General features: G+C 33.8%; 1 protein-coding gene across 1 annotated transcript; it reads right to left on the bottom strand.

The window, feature by feature from the left end:
• Positions 1 to 2,942: 2,942 nt before the first annotated feature.
• Positions 2,943 to 3,809, bottom strand: LOC127904155 (uncharacterized). Its single transcript, XM_052446230.1, has one exon. It carries the CDS (start codon positions 3,530 to 3,532, stop codon positions 2,963 to 2,965), a length of 570 nt encoding a protein of 189 aa, XP_052302190.1. The 5' UTR covers positions 3,533 to 3,809; the 3' UTR covers positions 2,943 to 2,962.
• Positions 3,810 to 12,541: the final 8,732 nt, after the last annotated feature.

Below are 12,541 nucleotides of genomic sequence, written 5' to 3'. Positions count from 1 at the left end.
TCCATCACGATCTGCCAACATCCACACTACTAATAATCTGAGACTGGACGTCTAGCAAGATAATCTCAAGTTTCTGCAATGCATTTTTCGTTGCTCTTGGTTCTCATTGATAATTTGATAGATATGCACATGCTGAACCTCAATCTCTGTGATTTGGCATGTTCCAATATAGGGTTCTCCATGTTCCCTGCTATAGGCAGCACTGGCATCATTTATGTTGGAAAATCCAGTTTGAGCCCATGTTCGATGTCACATTCTCGACATGGTGCCATAAATTAACCATACACTGTCTTCACGGCCCGTGCCTCGGTGCCTCTAATCATAGTATAAAAAAAAAAAAGGTGATTCAGCCCCTTGCACACCACATCCACGCGCATAGATCCCAAAAGGTCACCTATAACAGAGATCTCAGAAGCAATTCTAGGGAACACATGACGGGAACAACTATGTAAACAAAAAGATCATCAAAGGCCACCCCTCTTAAAACCACAAGAATTGCATTTACACCAGCAGCCGAAACAAACTTTTAGCAGCCTAACCCTCTGTTTCATTGGTCACAGAACCGGAAATTCATTAATAAACACAAGTTGACGCAAAAGTTCTCTGAGATTGGGTCATAGGATGGCTTGCATACTCCATTCACTGATTAGAGATTCATGACACAGAATAATGTAAAACATGTGAGGTGTGATTCCGATGGTATGGAATCTGTCACCCCCATAAGACTCTTGATGGTAACTCCCCTGAACAAACCAAGCATGCAAGCAGAGAATCACGAATGCTTCAAGCATTGAAAACAATCAATTCATATGAAGAAACATGCTGAATCATCAATAGATGGCTCATTAATACAAACGTTAATGCATAAAATATGCCAAATTACAGAATATTGAAAGGCATTAGCTACATTTCACAATCTGTTGCTGCATTGAGAATGCATCTATCGATTACCTTGCCTGTAACCTTCTCCATCTAGATGTATGTCGATTCTTAAAGAGGATGTGCTCATTAAATACATGGCCCTCGCTAATCTTTTCCACTGGTATTTAAGTTGAAAGTACTGGCAGCAGCTGCTTTCATGCTGAAAGTCAACAAGAATGAAACTCGCTACCTTGGCTAAGAGAGCAACCCAGTAAAAATCTTACAGCGACCAACCAGGCTATAGAAGTAGTTTCCGCCATTCCATCCAATAGCATAAACCTTAAACATCATGCACCTTACAAGTACAAAGAAGCAAAAAGAACTTTAGAAATAAACAATTTATCAAAGAGAATTTCAGATCAAGAATTATCAGGGTGCTGCCCTGTTGAGAAAGAAGCAAAAGGTACTATTCAAACTGCTTAACTCCAGTACCTAGATTCAAAAGACATATCGAGGAAAACATAATGTACCAGGCAAGAAATATGAACTAATAATCTGTTTAGAACAAAAATCTACAATTCAAAAGAATAAAAAATATCTTGCCAAATCTACTATATGTTTGAATCCTTCTGAATTTCCCTAGTCTTGTACATGAAATTTGCATCCAAGTAAACTGGTTTTGAAGTTTGTAAGTCCAACAGAGGCTTGATATAGAGTTCTGCCAAAGGTAGACAAGGTAAACATGTGGCAGAGACCTTAAACATGGAGCTGCTCCCAAGTACTCTCCATCCAAGGTAAACAGTATACAAGCAGGCAGACAAGACTGATATCTCCATTCATCGTTGTAAATTTTACATGGATGTCAAATGAGCCATCTTAGTGGCATGGAGAATTCTGGCTCGGTTCAGGGCATCAGTCAGCTTTACCCAATAGTACTGAAGCTCAAATGAAGGTAGCACTCTTACATGATATACATAATCACGAAAGTTTCAAGTAAGAGGAACCAAATTACTCGGGGAAGGAATTAGCCACTCAGGCTACAAAAGTTGTATTGCAACCGCAAGTTTCTAATTGATTGAACAAAGCATCAATGAACGAATGTCATAAACATAGAACCACAAGCCAATGAAATCAAAAGGCAAAACTTTTAAAATAAACTCACAAACCCCACCAACCCATGTGATGAATCTGCAATCTTTTTTAACTCGTAGAGATATTGAGAGCAGTGAAAAAGACCCCCTTCCCTTGAAGCATTCAATATCGTTACTATCATCATTAATATGCATCAAAATGGGGATTGCATTCTTTGAAATAAAAAAATTCTTCTCAATCAAGGCTTTTAACGTACAAAAATCTTGACAATCATGCACCTTAAAAGTACAAAGGCATTGATCAAGAGTTATCAGGGTACTGCAGTTGTAAAGAAAGAAGCAAAGAGTAACACTAAAACTAGTTGACTTAGCCATTGAAAAATATCACGGTCTACATATTGGAAAATATAATGTGCCAGTGTATAAGAAATATCAAGTAATCTATTAAAACAAAATTCTATATACAATTTGAAAAAAAAATCCAAAGATGTTGACAAACGCTCGCAGTATTGCAGAGGACCGAAATGCTCATGCCAATCCCTCTAAACACCAATATCCTTGTGAATCTCCGTAGCCTTCACAAAGAATTGTGCCTGAAATTTGAATCAAAAGAAACAATTGATATTGAATTGTGTATCTGTATGATTCCCAATACAGACCTCTGCCTGCCAAAGACATATAAGAGTCTAGATATTACATGTATGACATACCTTAATCATTTACAGAGCTGCTTCCAATTCTCCATCCAAGAGGCAGACAAGGTATACTCTTGAGGGCAAAATTTAGAATATGAATGAAGATGAATATATTCTTGATATCATCAATGAACGAAGGCCAAAAACACAGAACCGGCTATCAATAAAATAAAGAGCCAAGCTTTTTGAAAGCATTTCAGAAAAGAGAAGGACCCATGTGATCAATCAGCAAATCTTTTGGCAAAAATCTCATGAAGAAATTGAAAACAGTAACACTGTGGATGATATGATAGGATGGATGAATCTGTGAAATCTTCATAAAGTAGTAGCAGTAGTATCTAAAGAATGGGGGTTGCATTCTTTGGAATAGAAATCATTGGTCTCAATCAAAGATTTCAACATGTCGAAGGTGAAGTCAGGATGATTAGGGTCGCTTGTTTGAGACTGGAGGGTTGTTGATGTTGAAGAAGGTTCCAAGGTAGGGGGTTGCTTAAAACAAAAACAACTAGTACTAGTGTTACCTGGAAAACAATCAGCATTACTAGCAGCAGCAGGAGTGCTTTTTTTATGGAAAAGTCTGTTGGGCTTAATGAAGGGAAAGAGGACCACTTTGTTTGGTTTGGAGAAATTAATGTTTTTACTACTTGCAGAACCATCGCATGATTCTCTGAGAGGAATGTTCTCTTTCTTCTTATTCTTTTTCTTCTTCTTCTGCAGCATCAGCATCATCATAGGCTTCTTGTTGCTCTTCTTCTTGTTGGCAGTAGGGAGGGCATCAGACCCATTGCCTGGATTGCCATGTTCATCCTCAATAACATCGTCATCTTCCTTATAATTATCAACAATAATATCATTGGAAATATTCAGCCTATCTGACAGAAACATATAAATTTAAGGAAAGAAACTGTGTTTGAATTGAAAAACTGAGAAAAGAAAAGAAGAAAGATGAGTAACTCCAATATTTTTCTTGATAATTAATTTTAATTAACACCCACACTCGTTAACACGGAGGGATTGGAGAATTAGAATTAAGGATGAGAGAGAGAAAATAACGCACAAATAAGATAAGGGGGAAAAAAGGGTAAAATTACTTTGAGAAATTGAAATTGAATTTGAAATCTATGTATTCCGATTGAGTGAGAGATACAGACAAAAAGAGAGTGAAAAAAAAAAGAAAAAAGTAAAAAAAGAAAAAGGGAAGAAGTGGAGAGACAGGTGGAGTAAAAATATCGAAACCTTGGGCTGAGTTGTCGGGTGGGTATCTCATCCCCAAATTGACGCCCTTCCACTACCACTACAACTCACGGACAGTTAAAACCAAAGTATCGGAAACAAATTCAACCCCCCCTTTTTTTCAGTGTTTTTCTACATTAGTATAGTAAAAAAAAAAATAGTAAAATGTCACTGTCTAGAAAATATTTAAAAAAAATTCACAGTAGGCTGGTAAGTTTTTGGTGGACCACCATCCTAGCTCGTTCAATTGAAGAATAGGCCTATGGTATTTGTGCAGAAGTTGACATTAAAATTTATCAAGATGATAAACGAATCTAGAATGCTCGTGGGATGTACATGCCTTGAGCTCATGTTTACAATCAACGATGTCATCTTATGCTAAGATAAATTCGAGATGCTCAAACTCAACCTCTGTGACGTCTTACAGTTCATCACGGTATAAATTGAGCATATTATTAACTAGGTATATCCCATCTCATTGATACCTTCATAGATAAGGGTTACTGCTCTCCAAGCCCTACATAATAAGCAATGAATATAATAAATACATTAAAAATAATTAGTGGTGTGGTAGGAAGTGGAACTTCTGCGTACTAGCTACACAGATTTTAGATTTAGTAAAATAAAAAATCAGGGCGGTACCAATTTCATCTTGTCCAAGGCCAGCGAATTGTATTGTGTGGCCTGCTAACATGAATGATATGTATACTCCTAATTCAACTTATTCTTGATTTTTGTCCAAAGCTAGAAATCTTCTTCCAGATATGAGGTGGACTTGGATTTGAAAATTAAAGGCTCCATGCAAAAAATCAAGATTTTTGTTTGGCAATTATTTCATAATAGCCTTCCCACTAATTTATTACGGTTTAAACGTAATATTTCCTCATCTCTAATTTGTGATGGTTGTAACCAGGAGGACGATGATATTTTACAGTGTATTAGAGATTGTATGCTTGCCAGGAGTATTTGGCTTGGATTAGGTCTCACAAACCGCAAGGGTTCTGGTGTTCTAATGTGGTAGAGTGAGTTCAAAGATATGCCTCATCGGACATTTCTTTGTTATTCTTGTTTGGTCTCTAGTGGATTTGAAGGAAGAGGAATATTTTAACTTTTGGGGATGAGTATTTTAGGGGTAACTGATTATTACTGTGTTGTGATGCTTAGAATAATTCAAAAGTAGTGCGTAGACATCCCACTACTGTCTCATGGCTTAGGTCTAAAAAAGGATTTATTCCACTAGATGTGGATGACAACTCTTTTGAGAACCCGTGAAGATTGGATTCGGGGGTCTCTTAAGAAATTCTGAAGAGAAATGATTGATGATTTACAGGTTATGAAGGTTTTGGTTTTAATTTACTTCAAGAACTGCTAGCAATTAAATATGGTTTATTGGTAGCATGGGGTAGAGTTTTCAAAAAGGGCATATGCAACTATGATTCTATAAATGCTACTCCATTGATTTATGATGATTTTAACAAGTATCATTTATTTAGAGTTGTTATTTTTTATATAAAATTAGGAAGTTCATCTACTTCGTAATTTGAGAAAAGTTAATTTATATAATGACTATTGACTAAATTTATAGTTAAAAGTAACTCTGATTTATGTATCCAGGAGAATTCTTCTCTGAGAATTTACCATTTGTTGTTAGCTGATTTTCTAGGTTCAGTTTACTTTAGAGGATCTTAGTTTTTTTTATTGTAAAAAAAAAATTCATAGGGTAATAAATTATTTTGTAAATACATCAAAATCATATAAGAATATATCTTTAAAATTATCGTAACAAAATGTAATCTTATTAATGGATAAACTAATTTAAGAAATTTCATAAAAAAAAATAAATTAAAAAACGTTTTTTTTTTCCTTGTCGTAAAGGAGAAAGCAACATACACGGCTTCGGGGTTTTAATAATGAAGTAGTAAAGACTAAAGAGAGTTACGTGGTCTATCTTCTTTGTTCTCTTGTCCGTTGTCCATCTCCGTCAATCCAGCCCACCTGGCCTGGGTGGAGACATTAGTCGGTTATGTAAGGCCCTTCTGCCACATAATCCCACGTTGTTGTGGTGTTGTACACGACACGTAGCATAAATATATGTAAGTAGTGATTATTGGTGTCCACGACCATAATCGCTTATTTATTTATTTATTTTTGCTTCGCTAATAAACTAGTAATAGTGATTGCCTTAAAAGAGTTATGTACACACAAACACACATGACAGAAACGCTGCGAAAATTTCCTCCCTAACCAGCAAAACCAAAACCAAAACCGCCACAAGTAGTCAGCACAAGTTGTAAAAGGATTTCAACGAACATTAACATCCTGTTAATTTTATAGATGCATTCAGCCTAACCCTCAGCTAGCCCCCTTAATTATTAATCCCGACAGTACTGCTAGTCTCAGCTTCAAGCTTCTCATGAACAGCTACGCTCAACCTTGCAGCTGCACAAGTTTAACAACTCGATCGCCAGTAGATGAGTAACTAACTTGAACAGGAAACATTAATGCTTAGACCTTACTGCAGCAACTTTTTGCATTAATCACCGGCTGGTGTTCATCTGCCTATATAACGGGCAAAGAAGTAATGAACTCCTCCGAAAACCTCACACATTGGGTTTTTCAGCACGGGTCAAGACGTGTAGGCTTGATGTCCGGGTCTGGTTAAGAGATAGCTTCATAATTCCTGAGAAAAATAAATCTTTACTGAAATATAGAACTTTTAGATATTTAAATCAATATGTGTTTGATAATGTACTATAGCATTAAAAAAAAAAATATTGAGTTTGAGAAAGTATGATTTGTGAGAATAACTTTTGTTTACCTGTTTACCCAAAGTATTTATAATCCTTGTTTATGTTAGTTCTCCTTAAAAGTTGCATAAAAATTAATTGGTGAGCAAGTTGATATTCATAATTGAATATAGTGTTCCACGTGTTATCTATCGGGTGATGTGATTGATAAATGTTAATTACATGTTTTGCTAAAAATACATATTGATTGAGAAAGAAGATGTCTAATTGCATAATTCGTATTTGCACTGCCGACCATCAGGTAGAAAATATAGTGTCTGCCTGGTTTGTTTTTCTAGAGAACCTATAAGTAAAAGTAGAAAAAGTTTGTGCACATAAATAATACACGGCAATATATTTTGACTCTAAAAAACATATATTGGGGTTTGTGCGAGGAGCCGAGAGTCCTTCGTGGTACTAGGTTGGAACTAGAGCCGGCTTAAGCTATGGATCATTTGGGCAATGACCCAAGACTCCCAGTAACAAAAAGCTATAAAAACAAATAAGATATATTTATCGATTATATTTTATAGAAAAAATATTGCACCCACTTAATAAAAAATTCTAAGTACGAAATAAAAATTGTCCAAGATAGCGCGTGTCATATATATATATATAAAATGCCTTCTGATTTGCTTCCTCTAAAAGGTTCTCAATGTTTGCAAATGCATGGAGAACCTTTGCCTACAAGTAGCAGTCATGTTTCTTCTTTCTTCCAATTGGGATGCAATGCTTGTAATCTTGGTGATACCACATATGTGCTTCCTGAGATTTGATAAATGAAAAAAAAATATCAGTTTTGGACACGAAGATTGTGTCTCCAACATGAGATCAACGTAACATGAATATTGTACAGATCAAATGGCTTTGATTTAATGAAATTGAAAGTAGTTCAATTTGAATATTTCTAAATATTATAAAAGCAACATAAAAAATAAAACAAAATTATTTAAGAATTTCTAAGATTTTGTTAAATAGATCTACAGTTGTTTAGAGATTTATTATCTAAAAATTTGATCTTCTCCGACTTTGAATGATTATTTAAAAATTGGGTTGTCGCAAACCATAAGCTTTCTAATTATCCGGCTTTCAACGATAATCCACACAAACTACCAGTGAGAGATCTCCTAAATTCCTATTTAAGAAAGAGGGATTGTTATGTCTAAAGTGCTAGCTTTTTATTCTGTGACTTTCGTAGTTTTTTTCTGTCTAACAGATAACTTATTAAAAAATAAGGGGGATAACTTTATATTTACAGGAAATCCTAAAAACCCTATAAATGATAAAATATATATTTTTTCCTTAAATAATATCCATATATTATTTAAGGATAATTTTAGAAATTTAATTAATCAAGTCCTTACTTGATTATTTCAGGACTAGAATTATAATCCCTTACTTAAATATATTATAGTGCTTAATTTCTAAAATTATTTTCAATGAAGTCACACTTTATTAATTATTTCGGTTTACTTTTTAACTAATGGTTTTTAATGTGTGTTACCCATTAGGTTTCTAATATGATGGCTAAAATAAAAATTATAATTCTAAATGAATAGAATTAAATAAATCAAATAATTTAATTTATTATCGATTCAATAATTGATTAATTTATAAATTGATTAATTTATATTTCTAGTGACATATCATGATCCTTAAATATTAGAAAAATCATAAATGGTTTGACTTAACTTTTTAGTGATTGGTTTCTTAATGTAATTATTATCCCTTCATCAATAATGTTCCGATTTAGATATTTTAGTATAGAGTGTATTTGTTGTATCAAATCGTATTTGTTTACAATATTATAGCTATTGATCTTTTAAATAATATCTATTAATCTAATATTATATGAATATTAAAGATAAATTAAATTTTTATTAATAATAAATATATATTTATATGAACATAATAATAATAATACTATGTATAATCGACATATTAAAATATCAATTTTATGCATTTGCTGACCTAATCTGTAAGTAAGGTAGCACGCTATATTAATCTAGTTAACAATTGAAAAGAAGTCGTATCCAGCGACTTTTACTGGATTGGGTACGTGTCTTGTAAGCTCGTACGTACATTAAACTGGGTATGTGTGGGAGAGGGTCATTTAAGCTACTGCCCACCTTTCATTGGATTGGTGAGAGAGTATGGTTTTACTAATTATTGAGCATAACGCTGCAGAACAGGCGGTATCCTTCAAGTCTATTTCGAACCTTTTCACCACTGATAGTGCCTGTTTCTGTTTCTGTTTATTTTTATTTTTATTTTTTTGTTTTAAAAATATTTTTTAAAAAATTAAAAATTAATTTTTTTAGTATTTTATATCGTTTTGTGTTAATATTAAAAATAATTTTTAAAAAATAATAATAAAATATTATTTTAATATATTTAAAAAAAATAATTGAATAACTTTATCCTAATCAAGTATTTATTGTTTACAATTTCAAAATAAAGACAAAACAACTTGTTGTAATGAAAATTAGCTAGATACTAGTCAAAGTACATGGGTTACACTACAACTAAAATTCCAAATCAATTTTGAATGCAAAAATAGAAGGCGCGTGTCTTACAAATATATTTTTTATACCACAGAATTTATATATTAACCGAGGATAGAGTCTAAATTAAAAAAACTTATTAACTAATAAATAAAATAAAATAAAATTATCAACTCTAATCAAAGACTCCAAGGAAAAAAATCATAAAATTGATAATGTATGTGAATTTTGTTCCCTGATCTTTAAAATCATTCAATTTTTAGTCTTGTCTAGATATAATTCCAAAAGCAATAACATGCAAATAACTTGGGGCAAAACAAAAGCATGAAAACAACATTTGCAAGGGATAAAAGAAAGAAAGAAAAACAATAGTTAAAGTGATCATCCTGTAAAATTCAAAGGATAAAACATGAAGAGGGAGCTGTGAAAGCATAAATACAGCTCCAACTGCATGATCTCTTTTAATTTCTTTGTAAGTTAATATTAATAATTAATTGATAATATCCTTAAAAATTCAAGTAACTTGGGGCAAAGTTTATGTCTTAGATAATCGGTTGATTTATTGGCTCTAATAATTTGATCCATTTTTCTTGATCAAGGTGGTTGGTGTCTGGTGTTTAGTAAGCCAATGTGATTAATAACTGGTACCTGTAAAAGATCTCTTTTAGTGAATTTTGGGACTCTCCAATACTTAAGTAAGTATTTTTTTAAGAGAAAAGATAATGATATTTTAGAGAGGAACTCTGAAAATAAATATTCAGTATAGAATGAAGATTCAGATCTTGGAGTTTGAAGAATTCATGGGTATCGTTTAGTTCATAAGTTTTGTTCTTTTATGGAGAGGAGGGGTTAAAATGTATTTTTTTTTCTGATAGCATTAATAAGGGATAAATATCTCTTACATAAGCATTAATGAGAGAGAATGTTCATGATATATGCATTGGTAAGGGATATTATTCCTTACACAAACATTAATGCGATGCAAATATGTATTGAAGAGATTTTTTATACATTATCCCTTAAACAATATTAATGTTAATGAAAATATAATAGATCTTTAGAGAATTTTTACACACCTAAGAGTGTGGGGAGGGTATGATCCAAAATATAGTTGAGTCCATGGAAGCTGAGCTTTTTCTTTAGATTCGGTCTATAAGGGCTGGACTCCTCCCCTAGGCTAAGTTTATGGCATTAAGTTATTTTTCTAAGCCGGCCTCATGAAAACTGAACTCTTCTACTAAGTTGAGCTTATGGTATTATGCTTTTTTTTCTTACCTAAGCCCATGAGAATTGAACTCTTTTTTAAAACTGAGCTCTTTTCAAGGTTAAGCCCGTGATATTTGGCTTTTCTCCTGAATTGAGTCCATTAAAGTTAGGTCTGGACACGTACCTCAGTTCATGAATTTTTAGACCTGAAGGGTTTTTTTTAGTCCTACTAAATTTAGGTATATCATTAATATACATGCCTATCACTTATATACAAGGTTACATGACATAGGCACTTTTAACAAGTAGGTCGAGAATGAAGAATAAAGGTATCAAAATAAAGAAAAGGTCTGATAATCATACATCTGCCAAAACAACTTGTTCATCCATTCATCCCATTGAACTGGTAAAGGCGTTGATATTCTTGTGATTTCGTTATTGTACTATAGCTAAGTTACATGCATGCTAGGTTATAATGGAATATATGCCTTGGCATATCAAAAGTTATAAAAGTGTTCATTCATCGGCTGTACTAAGTTATAAAAGTTATAATGGAATATGAATTGATGTGCATGTAAAGCAAGATTATCAATTGCCTGGTCAAACATTTTTTTTACTGAAACACAAAGATGCTATAAAATACAGGTTAAATTTTATGAAGAGGCATGGGAGGCGCAGTGGTATGAGTCGGCCTTCCAGCGGTTTTAACAGAGGGATGGGGATGAGATAAACCTGGAAGACCCCAACGAGTGGAAAGGATAATATTCGGATACAGATTCAGATCATCCATAATCTTGATTCTATCAATAATATGAGCATACACTTTGGCAATCCTGCTGCTTGGGCTTGGCATTAGGATCACAGACAATGCCTTGAAAGTAAGTTTCCTGGAGCGGGATAAGCGTAGACCCTTTACTCTTCCATTCATTTTCTTCACCCAACAATGCCTTCTCCTTGGCCTTGCCATTAACTTTTCATGATTTTGATCCTCGCCATTGCTGAGCTTCTCGTAGCGGAACCTCGAGTGCATTCCAACAACAGCTTCGAAACCCACCTGCAGCATGAATCAGGACTGCAATCTAGGACTAAATAACCTATACGAACAGGAACTGGATGTCTTGATCAAGTATCAAATACTTGTATGCCTGTATAATGATATATATAAAGGAGGCAGAGCATTTAGGGAGTGAATTGGAAGCAGGAAATATTGAATGTATCTAATAGAGTAATTGGGTACATGCAGAATCTGGTTACTTAATAACAATAACAATAACAATAACGACAAAGTTTGAAATGCATAGCATTATTAAGGTGATGAAGACCTGCATTTTGATTCTTAAAACACATGGCTAGTATCATATTTTTAACCCGATATGCTGCGGTTGAGCAAGAGAGACGAAGCTTTTAAAGAAATGGACAAACATAAAGGACATAAACTACTAATTGAGTGATTGTTAGACACACACACACACTGCAAATTTGTGTGATTAGTAATAAGTGGTTGAAGAGAGCTGAGGAAAGGAATATCGGAATTGGGGGCCGGCAGGCATGCATGCATGTGCAACGGTGGATGCCCCACCCATGTTACTTGTTAGGATACAAAATCAAGGCCAATCATTTGGTAAAAGCAAAGCAAGGTAATGTACGTGGTCTAACTAATTAACTACTGACCAAAAGGAAATCTACAAGTTGGTTTATTCATTTTGACAGAGATTGATCATTAATCAGTCAAGATGAACCCTTTGTCTACTTTGTACCTTATCGAACAAAACAGCGGCTCTGTCTCTGTGCTGAGCTCCTCCTCTTTTTTATTTCCTTTTCTACTGAATTAAGCACTCACGTCCATTTGTTTAAATTATCCAACCGCTTCTTCAAAAACGATCTAATCCTTGTATTGAATTTGAACTTTTTTGTTGGGCCTGAGAGATTGTATACATTATGGGCAAGGAAGGCCCATTCAACTGATAAAACCATTTTCAATCTTCATTGCTGTTGGTGTTGCAGGAAAAGACCAAATTACGTACACTGTGCATTGATATATAAGGCTTTGCCGTCTGCGTCTTTTAAAACTCCACTCTTCAGACCAGGTAGGCCATTACTTGTGACATCGTACAAGATAATTAACGGTCTTTCCTTTTGTAAATGGAGGAAGTTTCCTTTCCCAA

Source organism: Populus trichocarpa, chromosome 13 (genome assembly GCF_000002775.5).
Source record: "Populus trichocarpa isolate Nisqually-1 chromosome 13, P.trichocarpa_v4.1, whole genome shotgun sequence".
NCBI classification, from domain to species: domain Eukaryota; kingdom Viridiplantae; phylum Streptophyta; class Magnoliopsida; order Malpighiales; family Salicaceae; genus Populus; species Populus trichocarpa.
Note: the sequence above shows the minus strand (reverse complement) of the source record. Positions and strands in the feature narration are given on the sequence as shown.